This window comes from Macaca nemestrina, chromosome 8 (assembly GCF_043159975.1).
Source record: "Macaca nemestrina isolate mMacNem1 chromosome 8, mMacNem.hap1, whole genome shotgun sequence".
In the NCBI taxonomy this organism is placed as follows: domain Eukaryota; kingdom Metazoa; phylum Chordata; class Mammalia; order Primates; family Cercopithecidae; genus Macaca; species Macaca nemestrina.
The window spans coordinates 6622064-6637845 of record NC_092132.1 but is presented as its reverse complement, the minus strand read 5'-3'; the positions used below and the strand labels follow the sequence as shown (position 1 = coordinate 6637845).

Sequence of the window (15782 nt, the reverse complement as noted above, 5' to 3'; positions counted from 1 at the left end):
TGCACCTCACACAGGGATTATCCCAGGGTGTAGCATCCAGCAGGCGCTCAGTAAATGCTTGAGGAAGTCTGAATTGAGCCAGACGCCGAGACTAGCTTTGCATTCAAAAAGAACAACACTATATGGCCACTAGAGGGCGAGAAATACCAAAAAATGGCAGCGGTGGCCGCAACGGTGAACTGTTCCCCTTTCTTCCTCTGGGGGCACCCGTGAGTCAAAAAAAAAAAGTCATAGACCGGGACCATTTACTGAACAGGATTTGGGGACACCTGGACCTAGTTTTCTCGACAGCTCGCTCCGTCCTGGCAAGTCTTAGGGGTAGCATCTTCCCTCATGGGAGACAGCTGTTCACAGCTGGAGCGACAGAAGGGCCAAGCAGGGCTGCAGCGTGCCCTGGGCAGGTTCCAACCTGGGTCCTCCCTAATGGACAAGGGCTGCTGGAAGGCCTTACTACCTCCACAGGCTGCTCCAGTTTGGCCCCCCTCACCTCTCTCAGCGAAGCAAGAGCCCTGCAGTGACACAGCTCCCACACACTCCAGAGGCACATTCCAGGCAATCTTTTTTTTTTTTTTTTTTTTTTTTTGAGATAGGGTCTTGCTCTGTTGCCCAGGCTGGAGTGCAGTGGTGCAATCATAGCTCACTACAGCCTCCAATTCCTGGGCTCAAGTGATCCTCCTGCCTCAGCCTCCTGAGTAGCTGAGTCTACAGGCGTGTGCTACCATGCCTGTTTAATTTTATGATTTTTTTTGTAGAAACAGGGTCTTGCTATATTGCTCAGGCTGATCTTGAGCTCCTGGGCTCAAGCAATCCTCTGCCTCAGCCTCCCAAAGTGCTAGGCTTATGAGGGTGACAGGTGATCTAATTTTACCTCAACATGGTCTTTGAAGGCCTCACAGCACCCCAAGCCCAACAGAGCACATCCGAGGGCCCTTCCCAACCATACAGGAGTCTCTTTGTTAGCAGTTTGAATGAGCAATTCAGTTCTCTTCCCTCCTTACATGTCTAAGGATGCGGATGGCCTCTGGAGTGTTCTATGCTTTTTCAAAATGGTGAGCCCAGGAAGCCGGCCCCTCGCTCTGGCCCTGCTTGTCTTCCTCCTTTGCCCCTTGCAAACACCCTTGGCCTACTGCTGCTTGCTAGTTTTGGAGTCTCACAGCATGTTACAGGTGATGGCTCTTTAGTGGTCTCCTAGTGGAAATTAAACCTCCTTGTCTGACAAGGAGGAAAACTGAGGCCCAGAGAGGCCCACTGAGGCCCACTTTAGGTCACACAGCTATCATCTCTGGCTGCTGAAGGCACATCTGAGGGCCTGTCCCAAATGCAGGCACACAACCCTTGTTTAGGTTCAGAGGCAGCAGGTCAGGGACAGGCCCCAAGGGTCAGTGACTTTTGAGACACCAGGTAATTCTGGTGAGCTGCCAGGCTTGGGCATAACTCGTCTAGGCCAGCTCCGTATTCCACCATCACCACCACTAGCACTGCTAATGAACCTGTGAGCATAACATCCCAGGAAGAAACACAACCCAGGAGATAGGAAAAACCAGAAAGGCAGGACAAGGGGCTCGGCCATCTCCATTCAGCGTGGGCTCCACCTGTGCTTCATACACCAGCTGATTCCAGCCCTCCACTGGCCATGGGAGGCTGGGCTTTTTCATTAAATTTACAGAAGAGGAAAATGAACTGATATTAGATAAAGCTCCTATGTGGATACAGCACCCTGATCCCTTCACTCCTCCCGAGCCCGGTACCCCAGACTCGCAAACTGTCTACACAGTCCCCACTCAAGGACACAGGTCTCACCCTGCTGTTATAGCCCCTTTCCACCCTTTAACACAATGTGATCTCCTAAAAGACTCTCTGCATGTTAAGGGAAACTAGAACTTAGGGCTTTAAATATGGGTTTGAAGATCTCAAAGTCTATCTTCCTGGCAAGACCACAGCACCTGGTTCCATGCTATGCACATAGTAGAAGTTGAGTCACTGCCTGCTTGTTTGATGCTGTACACTTAGGAATGAGAGCGAAAGCCTACCCAGTCATTTAACCTAGCAACTGCGGTAGCCATTTACAGAGAGAGAGAAGCTGGAAGCAGCTGGAAGCAACTGTCTGAAAGTCTGGAAACCTCTTCCAGGGGGGATCACAAAAAGAGTGAGGTGATTTGCTTCCAGCCTGTTTTCCAATTTACAGGGGACCTGCTCACAAGTCCAAGTGGGAAACGCTGGGTGCGGTGGCAGAAGGGAACAGCCCTCGGGCTGCAGCTGCAGCCAGCCTGCCCCGGACCCTGGTCTCTTGCTCGTGCTCTGCCTTCAGATGGCCACAGAAAGGCACCCAGTGGGGGCAGAAACTCTAAACAGAGCAGCCGCCTCGCCTTGGGGGTTACATTCAGCCTTGTCCTGATTACCACAGGTCCTACTGCTGGGACTTCAGCTCCGGCATAACTCACTTTGTTTCTGACACAGCCTCAAGCCAGCCATGGGGAGGGCTGGCGAGGGAGGGGCGGGTGGGCAAGAGCATCCTGGGAGGACCTGGACATGAGGGCCTTTCAACCCACGGCTGGGATAGCTATTTCTACTTTGGCACTCCCCCAAAACGAAGGGAGAAAACTTAATTTCCTAAAGCACTGACTATATGCCTCGCATCCTACAAGGACTTTGGCCATATTACCACAAGGCCCCTGGACAATATTTGTCTCCCTACCCATGAGCAGGTCCCTGCACTCAGGATCTGGGAAGATCCACACCTTGGATGGAAGAGGGTATCAACAGGTGACAGGGTGTGGGTGATGCCTTTAAAGGGAGAGGGGCAGTGGGCAGGCACAGCTTGGATCCTGAAAGCCAAGGGCTGCATTATGCTGGAGCTCCTGGAAGAAGTTATCCCTGGAGACCCAGTATGGCGGTGGGCAGGGCTCCTTCCCCCAGCCAGCACCTACTATGTACCACCGTGTTCTCTCTGGGGTCTTAAGACAACTCAGCCCTCCAATCCAGAAAATTACAACCTAGTAAGACACATAAAACACAGGCCTCCGGTGTCCCAGGAAAAGCATCAGAGGGCTCGGGATCGAAGGCACGGTTATATTTTGAGCAGCTGTGTGACTTACGGCAAGGGATTTGGTTTCTAAAAATATATAGTAGGTACAAAAATTCTTTCTTTGCAGAATTGTTTGGTATAAAAACCATGGCTTCCGGCATATAGCAGAATTCATGAGATACCTATTGAACAGAATGAAAACAGAGAGACAAAAGAGGTGCTTGAAGGCCACGGAGCTCAGAGGAAGGCATGGTGGAGAAATCAGGAGCATCTCGAAAAGTGGGGTGAGCTTGGTGTGGAAGGGCTAAGTAGGGCCTGAACAGAGGGGAGTGGAATAGGAGAGGAAGGAAGCCACAGGAGGATGGAGCAGCTGAGCCATGGCTAGATGGGAGGGGGAGGGGAGGAAGAAACCACACCTGGGGCAAGAAAGACAAGGCTTTGTCTTCCAGGGAGCACAAAAATAATAGAGCTGGCGTCAAAGAGTGACACAAAAAGACTTATGCTTAGAAAGACACACTTCTAGGCTGGGCGTGGCTCACATCTATAATCCCAGCACTTTGGGAGGCCGAGGAGGGCAGATCACCTGAGGTCGGGAGTTCGAGACCAGCCTGGCCAACATGGAGAAACCCCATCTCTACTAAAAATATGAAATGAGCTGGGCATGGTGGAGCATGCCTGTAATCCCAGCTACTCGGGAGGCTGAGGCAGGAGAATTGCTTGAACCTGGGAGGTGGAGGTTGCGGTGATCCAAGATCACACCATTGCACTGCAGCCTGGGCAACAAGAGCAAAACTCCATCTCAAAAAAACATAAAAAACAAGGACACATTTCTAGTGTCCTTAGCAGTCAATGGTAGGAGGAAATCTTGCAAAATGAGAGACCACGAGACAGTCAAACATGAGATCAGGCAGAAGGCAGCCAGTGCCGGCACTGGAGGAAGGTGATGTGGGGAGGGATGCGGACAGACCAGGGGCAGATCTGAGCCAGACCTCAGTGGTGACGTAGTGACCAGCTGGATTGGGACTGGGACACAACCTAAGATACTCAAAAGGGGAAGGCCTTTAAATGGAATGATTCTGCAGGGGAATGGGCAGGTGTGTGGGGCTGCCGTGGGGGATGATAGATTCAGTTTTCATCTATTTGGTGTGTTTAGTTAAAAAGTCTGCAAGGCCTGAGAGAGAGAGAGAGAGAGAGATTGAGAGAGAGAGAGATTTCCAGGGGTAACTGTGAACGTAAACAGAGTACTGGTCTACTCGTGTTTCTGTTGGCTGAGGGATCCCAGAAAGCTCTTGCATTTTCCAGATAAGAGAACACTCTGTAACAGAGGCTCAACATCATCTCAGCTTTCTTGGATGACATAATGGCACTTCAGCATCTTGCATGGCCTTGGGGGACCTTACCGTGAGGCTCGATAACTACTGTTGAGTTTAGACCAATCTTCTTTGGCCTTCTGATTAAGCAGTACCCTCATTTTATGTCCTTTTTTCTCCTGGAAATCAAGTTGACAACACCTCAAACAGAACAGCCATTTGAATTACCTCCCTGGTAAGTTTCCCAATGAAACCAGAAGACTAATTGCAGAATCACAGGAGAGCAACACTGAACTCATTCTCTCTCTTTTTCTGCATATACTTGAATGGCATTTGGGTTTTCTAGGGCTAGAAAGCCCCTTTCCTTTCCTCTCCTCCACTTCCTCCCACCAAACAAACTTCCGGAAAGCCAAAGATTCTACACATTATTGTCCTTTTATAGATGAGGATATCAGAGTTTCCAGACTTTCAAGAAAGAATGGGACTCAGGAAGGCCGAGAATAAAACGCAAGAAGTGACACTGTCAGGAACACTCGCAGATGCTGCAGGCAAGTCACTCTTCCCCTGTGGGCCGGGGAACAGATAGGTAGAAATTTATGTAAGAAAAATCTAGGACTTTGGTTGAGGATGGCCTAGGTCAAATCCCACGTGACCTCATACTACATCAATGGACTTGGACAATGGACTTCACCTCTCAGAGCCTTCCTTCCAGCTGCCATAAAATGGTTGGAGGTCCCTTCCTCAAATCACTATGTGTGGATTAACGAAGTGTGAACTAGCCCAGAACACGGAGGACTTCACAAATGTTACTTTTCTTTCTTCTCATTTAACTGTTAACAAAATAAACAACCAAATCATCTAATTATCAATGAGTAACAAATTAGTCAATAGACATAAATGTTAACAATAAAATATGACTGTTTTCATTACTAGTAATGAAAACAATTAACCAGTTATTAATTATCCAGTCAGTCCAATTATTAATGAAACAACACTTGATCCCTCTAATACTACAGTGACTATTTAATATGATTAGTAGTTACAACGATGATGCATGAATGACCAATTAACCTAATTATCATTAATAAATAATAATGATTCCTAATAACCACCTAGTTCCAATTGGATTTATAAAGTTAGATGGAATTTGAAGATGCATGAAAATTACTTGCATAAATTAGCATGACAATCAAATTTCTTCGTGACTTGGACATGTTTATTTTGGGGGGAAGCTATCCTCCTCTGAGATGGTAGATCCCTGTGGCACTAACCCTATGACCTCCCACTTCAAGGGGTTTCTGCACAGAGGCCCAGGCCCACAGCCCACCCAGCCTCTTCTCAGGTCAAGGCCTCCCCTGCCTGCATTTCCACCAATTCAAGGAACTTCGTCCTGAGCACAGCACCAAGCCGCACTGCCTGTGCATAAACACTTGGCCAGCCCAGACACCAGATTTCCAATTTTCCTAAAAGGCTGCCAGGATACAGGAGTCACCACATAGGACATCATGGATATGTAGATTTATTGTAAAATTTTCTAGCAGGTGGAATATTTCATTTTGAAAGAAAGGCATGAAAAGCATCTTATAGGATCCCAGCCACCCCAGGGCTTTGCACACTCCGAGATGGCAGTGCTGGCTCTTCCCATAATGCCAAGCTAATTAAACTCTCTGAGCTTGGTTTCTCTAGATTTGAAATGAGGGTAAGCAAATTTTGCTCACAGGCAGTTATAAAGAATAGACACGATTATGTATGAAAGCTAAAGAGAATGCTTGGCAACAGCAGAAAGCAAACACACATGTTTCCCTTTACTTCTCCCCGCTGCTCTTTCAGGGACAGGCTGCCATGGGATCAACCTCAGTTTTCCAGGTCAGTGTCAAGATCCTGCTCTGGGCCTCCACAGAGCCCTGACTTCCTCTCCAAAGTTCAGCTCAGTGGATTCTCCTTCCAGATTAATCCTGTGCTTTTGTTTGATGATGCTTTGACATCTTGAGGCTTTGTGGATGCAGGGAGGGCCTTCCCCTTCCAGGATTAGCTAATTCCTAGAGATCGCAAAGGACTTACTTGAGAGTAGGACTCTGATATGCAAACTAGCCCATCCCTAGTCCACCTTCTTCAATCAGGCTCCTGTGGTCTGGGACAGAACACTAACTCTCTGCCCTAAATTACCCCTGGATCAGGTACTAGACCGTGAGAAACCACCCGTACAGCTTGGAGCCTGCAGACATTATTCAAACTGTCCAATCCTAAGCCTGCTCAGCAACTGACCTTGCCTCACCCTTGCCCAGTAGAGGCTCCTGCCCAAGTTTGCCTTTCACTTGTTCTGCCTCCAAACTGCCTCTGTTGCTCCCCGACAGCTCTGCAGGAAACGGACACTCTCGTCCATTGAAACCGTGAGGAGCAAACCATCTCCAATGACAGTCATCTCCTGATCTGTGGGCCTCCCCTTGCCTGAATAAATACAAGATTTAGGATTCAGATGAAAACACCGTCTCTATCTGTGTCTCTTTCTGGCCCATTAATGTATGAATCCTCATGGCATAGACAGCAGTTACTTAGATTTTACATCCCCAGAGCTGAATTTGGTACCCAGTGTGAACTTAATAAAAACCTATTGAATGAATAAATCCATGAATGAGCAAGCAAATGCATGATGGTAAGCAGGAAAAAACAGAGGCAAGGCCCAGGCAAGGTAGACACATGGATATGTCAGGAAGAGTGAATCAGAGGAAATGACTGAGATTCATTGAAACCCGGGCTCTTGCTATGGAGAAACAGGAACACTTTTATACTGTTGGTGGGAGTGTAAATTAGTTCAACTATTGTGGAAGACAATGTGGCAATTCCTCGAAGATCTAGAACCAGAAATGCCATTTGACCCAGCAATCCCATTACTGGGTATATACCCAAAGGATTATAAATCATTCTATAAAGACACATGCACACGTATGTTTACTGCAGCACTGTTCACAATAGCCAAGACTTGGAACCAACTCAAATGCCCATCAATGACAGACTGGATAAAGAAAATGTGGCACATATACACCATGGAATACTATGCAGCCATAAAAAAGATGAGTTCATGTCCTTTGTGGGGACATGGATGAATCTGGAAACCATCATTCTCAGCAAACTAACACAGGAACAGAAAACCAAACACCACATGTTCTCACTCATCAGTGGGAGTTGAACAATGAGAACATGTGGACACAGGGAGGGGAACATCACACACCGGGGCCTGTCAGTGGGTAAGGGGAGAGCATTAGGACAAATACCTAATGCATGTGGGACTTAAAACCTAGATGATGGATTGATAGGTACAACAAATCAACATGGCACATGCATGCCTATGTAACAATACTGCACGTTCTGCACACGTATCCCAGAACTTAAAGTAAAATAAAATTAAACTTTTAAAAAAAGAAACCTGGCCCCTTAGCATAAGAGTGGCTGACCTGAACACAGCTTTGATTCCATCAGGCAGTGGCCCCATGCAGGCCACCAGGTGGTGCATACTGCAAATGCTATATTGCCTGGTTCTTAACCACTGAGATCCCTGAACACATTAGGGTGCACAATTACAGGGTACAACTCCCTGCCATGAAAAGCCTGGTAATTTTTACATCTATAGCACATAGCTCAATGTCTGGCATTCAGTAAAGATTTACTGAATGAAAATGACTTCAAAGTTAAAAATGAAAGAATGAAATCTCTCTTCCCAGATAACAAACAAAGAGTTGTAAGGGGAAAAATTATAGCTTAAAATAATTTGATAGAGCTGCATTGATGGTGATTTTAAAATATACAAGGTTGACTCACTATGAAGCAAGGTAATAAAACATAAGGCAAAACCCACTCTGTTTTTCATTATTAATAGCAAAATGCCACAGTGAATGTGAAATCTTTAGAACATGGTGAATTATGATGGATCATATATTCCTATTCCCTGCTGCATCCTGACCCGAATGAAGGGTGCAGAAATGAAGTCTCAGATTGCATCCAAGGTGCCATCTTTCACTAGAATGCTTTCACGTCAGCCAGCAGGAAAAACTGGCTTCTGAAGTGCAGTGAGCAGTGTTTTCCGGATGACTGCCTCCCTGCCAACGCGGACAGACAGTGTGACCGCCACCTCAGGGGGTCTGGTGTGGGGGCGGGGGGGCTGTCCAGTCCCAGGTGGTGCTGAAGCCAGTTGCTTTACCACGGCTCTGGGAGGACAAAGCAGAAGAGTCTAGCAGTGACTCGTGCTTACCTGCTTGGTGCCAAAGAGGCCAGGAGAACAGGGACAGCCATGTCTGTCTACCCCGTGTGCACTATGCCTCGGGACCTCGTTATCACCTCTCACAGTCACTGCTCTTTCTCAACCTTCGGATGTGCCCTCCTTTTTTGTGGTGAGAGCTGAGCCTGGGTCTCTGCCATTCCCTCTGTGCCTTCTGCTTGCTGGTCCTGCTTCAGCATGAACTTACTGATGCCAGGGGAGGCCCAGATTAGGGGACAGGAGTGAAGATTCGGTGGGGGCGGTGGTCAAAGAAAGGATGAAGGGAATTCTTTACACTGCAAAGGCCAGGCATAGAGCTTCAGGGGCTTGCCCTGTTTTGTCCACACTGTGGTACCTTGTGGGGAATGCATGGTGATACTGCATTTGCAAATAAGGAAGACTAAGAGAGTTGGGCCTCGGTCATGTAGGGAGGAAGGGATATGGATTTGAAGCCAGGTGTCTGCCTAGCAGAGAGTGGCCCTGAGTGAAGCCCTCTGCACCTGGTGCCTCACCCCTCATCTATGACATGGGGACAAGGACCCTGAGGGTACCTGTCTAGATGGGTGGTTGTCAGGATCCACAAGGCCAGCACTAGGATGGCACAGCTGGACCTATGGGAGCAGGGCCAAGTATGGCCCGTGGGAGTTGGGCCAAGTATGAGGACAGAGGAAGCCACACCAGAACTGAGTCCTAAGAGACCGAGAGAAGCTGGAGGAAGGAGGAGGAGGCAGAGAATCCAGGGAGCTAGGACAGCACCTGCCTAGGAACAGAGGCCTCTGTGACTGGGGCCCTAACCCCATCATTTTACAGATGGGGAAACTGAGGCCTGAGCAGGGGAAGGACTTGGCCAATGTCCCAGTGTTTTGGAGGACAGACTGAGACCCAAACCAGGCCTCTTAGCTCCTATGACAATGGCCGCCCTTTTGGTTTTCCGGCGTCTGTGGCTGAAGGGGGCTGTAAGCTCCCGTTACAACTCTCACTGGGTTCATCTTCCTATCCCTGCTGCTCCGTGCCCTGTGCTCCGGCGGCACCACATGCTGCCCGATTCCTGCCCAGTGCTGTGCTGTGGTACACCAGGTCCCTGCAGAGCTATGACCCAGGGAAGGTCCTCCCTTCTCTCGCCCCTGCCTGGCTGGCAGTGCCTTGTCTGCCAAGGGGAGACAAGCCTCCTCGTGGCTGATTTCCCCACCACCTCATCCTGGGGTTCCCCCCTCACCTCCCAGCACTTCCCTTTCTCCTAGAACTGCTCATCACTTTTGTCACCCCTGTCTGCCTCCTCCAGATGGCAATTCCTTCAGGATAGCCAACAATGGTCATTCAGCTCCCACACCGGACAGCGGAGGAGGAGGGAGGCAGGACACATGACCCACTGGCCGTTCTTTTTAATAGTTTGATGAGGTGACCAGCAGGATTCTGACTGCCCACCCAAGTGCTCCTGTCTTTTCTCTTAGCATTTTCTCTTAGCATTCTCCTAGCATTTCCATAGCATTGCTATGGAAGAGAATGTAAAAGGTAGTTACCTGCGGTCCCAGCGATCCAGGGATTCCAGGTGGTCCCATGTCACCTTTCTTCCCCTGAGTGGAAAAGAAGAAGCTAAAATTAACAAGCAGGCAATCGTCAACCAGAGCTGGTTTAATAATGAGTCTCGGTGAACATTTGGGTCTTTATTACTCTCAACCTCCCGGATTAACATTTGTCCCTCAGGAGCGCCCCACAGAGGAGCAATGTGGAATCGGAAAATGGACTCAGGCTTTTTCTGAGCTCAGGAGTAAGGCTCTGGGTTCCAGCTCTGTAACTTAAATGTGTTTGGTAACACATGGCCCTGTATTCAAAAGGTACTGAAAGATATACCCGAGAAAAGCCTCCTTTTAATCCCAGTCTCAGCCACTCAGTGCCTTTCCTTGGAAACAACTAATCTTACCAGATGTTGGTTAATTCTCCCAGAGAGATTTTATGCATCTGTAAGCCTTACACACACGCGCGCGCGCACACACACACACACAAACACACATATTCCCCCGTCCCCCTTTTCTCCACAGACTTCAGCATGCCATTCAATCTGGTAAACTTTGCTTCTTCGTTTCCATTTAATGTATGTAAGCCACATCCCATATCACATGGAGAGTTGCTGGTATCCTTTATACAGATGCATGGTTTTCCCCGTGCAAATGAGGCATGATGCATTGAAACAACCCTCTCCTCGTGGCCAGGGAGGTTACCACGGGCATTTCTGCTCTTCTGCTGTGGGAATCCACACTTCAGTGCATATATATTCAGTATCCAGTAAGGTGATGTTGTGGGGCCCTTAAATAGGGGTGTGGGCCATCTCCTTAAATAGGGGTAAGGTGTGTGTTGGTTAGTTTACACAATGTGGTAATGGCATATATTGTATAACAGAGGTTATCTGAAGGACAGAATACAGCCCTTTTTGGCATTGTCCTGGTGGATTTTTGATTAAATGAAAGCATTGCAATCAGAAATTGAAAGTAAAATAAGACCTTGATAAGATCTACCTTTTTTTGTGTGCCTATTTCATGGCAAACTCTCTTTCTAGTTCTTCCCACATGGTCCTTTCTTAATTCACTCTGCAAGAGGATCCCGGAATGCCCATGTTTTCATCCCATTGATGAGTGTGCAAATTGAGGCTCAAAGCTCATGTCTCTGTTGTTGCACAGCTAGTAAGGGGCAGAGTTCAGACCACACCCAGTTCTATGCAGACTAATAAGTTCTATGCACAGTAATAAGGCCTTTTTTTTTTTTTTTGAGACAGAGTCTCACTCTGTTGAACAGGCTGGAGTGCAGTGGCACAATCTCGGCTCACTGCAACCCCCACCTCCCAGGTTCAAGTGATTCTCCTGCTTCAGCCTCCTGAGTAGCTGAGAATACAGGCACATGCCACCACGCCTGGCTAATTTTTTGTATTTTTAGTAGAGACGGGGTTTCACCATGTTGGTCAGGCTGGTCTCAAACTCCTGACCTTGTGATCCGCCTACCTCCGCCTCCCAAAGTGCTGGGATTACAGGCGTGAGCCACCGTGCCCAGCCAGGCCTTTTTCTTACCTTAGACTGTGCCCAGACTATCCCACTATTTCCCCACTGATCCGCATCTTTCTCATTTCTTCCCTCTCTCCACCCCTTCTTTTCTCCTTTCCTTCCTTTTCTCTTTTCCTTTCTTCCTTCCCTCCTTTTTTCCTTCCTCTCATATTTAATGAGCAACTAGTATGTGTTGAACCTAGGAAATAGGCTGTGATCCCTCTACCCACACCCTCCCAAAAGCAGCCCTTCCCCAGGCGCAATGGGCTACAGTGTTGCCATACTCTCCTGCCTCCACTTCCGAACGCCACCATCAAACCAAGGTCTGTATTCTACACATAATCCTCGAGGAGGCTGATGCCACTTTATTAAGGAAACAAAGGTATTAGGGTTGCACATGAGGGAAGTTTGGTGAAGCTCAGAGGCAAATGTTCTTTACGGAGCTTCAAGTCCTAAAATCTCAGGGGTCTCACACATTAGACTTAGCCCATTGTGGTTGAAAGTGGAAGATAAAGTTCTGCCTCTTTCTCCTGCTTAGTTGTCCACATACTCAATCCTCCTAAATGCCGAGACCCGGGGACACCAGCGGGATTAAGGTATGGCCTCTGCCCATAAGGGGCTCGTAGTTTGCTAAGAAGGCAGACACAAGCCCATGTAACGACCACTCAGCCTGTGCTGGGCATGCAGCAGCATCAGGAGCTCCTGGTTCTGCCTAAATGGCTTAAGCAGATGTCCCAGGGAGGCGGTGCTGATGTAATGTTGGAAGGAGAAAGAAGAGCTTCCCAGTGGGACAAAAATTGACTGCAGGGAACAGAATAGGAAAGTGTACAGAGGCAGCTGAGAGCCAGACATTGGCAGACTGTGTGTCACCCAGGATGGGAGGCTGTAGGATGCAGTCAGCAAGCAGTCGTGAAGGTCTTGAATGGCCTGGACCAAGCACAGCCCCGCAAGGGGTCAGGGGTTTCAACTGACCACACAACCTGGTCCAATCTATGCTGGTCCTAGGAGCAATGGGGAGGATGAATTAAGGCTGATCAAGCTGCTTCTCTCACTGCCCAGCATAACCCATAATGTCGCCTTGGGCCAGCCCACCATTCTCTCTCCCCAGAAACACTGCAATAGCCTCCTAAACAGTGCCTCCCTGAACACATTTGGCCATTGCACTTTTCCCCTCAAAGCAGCCAGGATGATATCATTAAAACATAAATCATGTCACGTCTCCTCTGCTCAAAACACTGCAATGCCTCTCAGCTCACTTAGAGCAGAACTTTAATGACCTCCAGCCTGCCCTCCACGAACTCATTTCCTCCAACCCTCTTCTCATTTCCATGTACTTTTTTCCCCACCTCCAGCCACACTGGCCTCCCACCTCCACCTTGAACCTGCCAAATGCATTCCAAACTGAATGTCTCTCCACTGGCGTTTCCTTCTGCCTAGGTTTGTTCCCCAGGTATCCACACAGATCAATTCTCAAATTCAATTTGCTTTCTGCTCAAATGCTCCTTTAACTGAATGTCCTCTTTGGCCAGCTTCACCAGAATAGCACTCCCACTGTCCCATTGTGTCCTCTCACACTGCTGTAATTTCCTTAGTGTGGATCCTCACCAGATGTACCATTGGCATTTGTGCTTATTTACTGTGTGTCTACCCCTACTGGGACACAAGCCACCTGAAAGTGGAGTCGGGCTCTGTTTTTGTTTGATGCTATATACTGTGGCTCTGGACAGTGCCTGCCACATGGTGGACACTCAATAGACATTTGTGGGCTGAATAAATTGCCCCTTTGAGAACTACGCAGTTCCAAGCTATGACAGTGGCACTGGGGAGAGCAGTGAAAAGTAAGAGAAAAGTGATATCAGGGAGGAAGGGAAGATACAACTTGGAGATTTATTGACTAGCAGAGAGAGTGAGTGAGCCTGGTGTAGAAGCCCCTGGATCCACACCTTTGAGCTACGGAATGCATCAGGCTGGAGGGTGCGATGATGTCTGGGTCACAATGAGTTTCTTGATACTTGCCAGGTAGAATTCAAAATGTGGTCACAGATACCTTCAGAAGACAGCCAAGCCTTGGAGGCAGTGGGTTTCTCCATCCATCTGATCCTGCTCTGATTAATGCAGACATCGGGAAGCTGATCATAAGACACCTAAGAGTTGTCAGTTCCCCTTCCTCAGGGAAAGGAAACCAGACACCTTCCATTTTCTATCTAGACAGACACCCCCTCCAATTGCTTCCAGGTGACTCTATAGAGAGTCACTGGTTATTTACAAGATGAATAAACCATTTTCCCTCAAGGTCAGTGGGAGGAACCGGTGAATAATCATCAGAAGTTAGAATCCAAGCCAGCAACGTAACTGTGTTGAGAGGAAAGACTGAAAGGAAAGATTGGAATATCTAATGGTTAGTAGGAAAGGATGAGAGAGAAGGGATGCAGGGCCATGACTGAGCAGAATGACTCATTAAGATGCCGATGTGGTCGGGGGATGAAGCATCAGTTCCCTCTCTGGGGTGACACGATCACCATTTGGGGATGCAGCAAGGTCTCAGCAGCTCTTTGCTTCCTCAGCTGACCCCAGGATCTTATGTAACAACGTTACTCATGCTCAGGAAGGTGAACACCTAAGTTAACAACAGGATTTGTAAAAGGCATGAATGCAGGAGGTGTTCCTGTGCCAGGAAAGTTGAATCAATTGATCTGGAAGAGCAGGCATATGGGCAAGTAGGAGGCACGTGGTGGACAAGAGAGAAATGCAAAGAAACACATCTATGGAAGCAAACATCATAAGCATTAGGTTTTCAGCAAGGAGAAAAAAAACCAAAAAGGTGGCAAGAGGCCAGAGAAAGAAAAGCGTCAGAGCAGGTCTTTCATGGGTCATCCATGAAGGGGCATCACCCAGAGAAGCCTCAGGGTAACATGTCTCTGGCCTCTGTACCTTCCACTCCCCCAGCATCATGGGCCATTCCAGTGTCTTTCAAAGCTGGCCTTCCTTCTGTAGCCACAGCCACAGGAACCCACCCTGTTCCCAGGCCCAGTCTCTTCCTTCAGGCCCTCCTGGGCCAACCTGTGCAGGCAGGTTATCCTTCCCAAAGGGTGAAAGAAGCTCTGTCCAAGTCACTTCTCTTCTCTTAAGTAGTTAGAGGAGCTTCATTATCCCAAAGACATATCTGAGCTGTTTGATTTGGAAATTCCAAGTCCTGGGGTTCTAACCTACCTTTTCAATTAGGTGTCCAGGGTTCACACCACTGTCTCCCAAGCAAGAGCCCAAATGGACTGCTTAGCTCAGCCCCAAACACCTGCTTAGGACTTCCGATGCCTGAGCCGTTGCCATGCTGCTCCCTCTGTCTGTAATCCTCCCTTCACAGCTCAGCCCACCAAAATCACATCCCAGTTCAGTGCCACCTCTTCCACGAAGCTTCAGCAGTAATGACAAATAACAGTTCAAACGATGAGAAATAAATACTTGAGACATGGATTCCCCAGAGCTACCCAAGAGCTAACAAGTTAGAATTGCCAGGGGTGGGATACAAAGCTCCAAGTGAGTAGAATCAAAGGAATTCTCTGTGTTCTTTCTCTCAACCCCTTTCCTCTATGATATTGCAAGGAAAAGAAGTCTAAATCTAAGGTACATTGGAAGGATAAGCCATTTAACCTGCTGAGTCTTTGTTTTCCCACATGGAAGATTATAATCATGATAATTATTTCAAAAGATAATAGGAGAAGAAATGATTTAATATTTGAGGAAGCTATTTATAAAACACAATAAAGCATCCCTCAACTATAACAGACAGTGATGAGAATGAGGCGGAAGATGATAATGACTATGAGGAAGAAATAGTGAAAGTCATATTCTGGCTCCTTTGTGTTCTTGTAGTGGGTGATAGACTGTGCGCCAAATAGATCTGGTTTCAAAATCTCAACCTCCTAGCAGTGCCACAGAGTTTAAATTAGATGATGCCCACAAAGTACTTAGTAATAGTGGTTATGGTGAGGACAGTGGTAGCAGTTGGTGATTTTGATGATAATGATGGTGGTGGTGGTGGTGATGGGGTCTTGTGGTGGCATTGATGGTGAGGGCATTAATGGTGATGGTGGTGATGATGGAGTTGATGGTGATGGTGGTAGTGATGGTGATGGCTGAGTTGATGGTGATGGTGATGATAGTAG

General features: G+C 47.9%; 1 protein-coding gene across 3 annotated transcripts in view; it reads right to left on the bottom strand.

The window, feature by feature from the left end:
* Positions 1-15782, bottom strand: part of LOC105488274 (collagen type XXII alpha 1 chain) — a 327347-nt gene that overhangs the window by 139602 nt on the left and 171963 nt on the right. For all 3 annotated transcript variants that reach the window (XM_011752157.2, XM_011752158.2, XM_071067774.1), the window contains exon 23: positions 10108-10161. In XM_011752157.2, coding sequence (XP_011750459.2) covers positions 10108-10161 — 54 coding nt within the window. The remainder of the gene's footprint in view (positions 1-10107; positions 10162-15782) is intronic.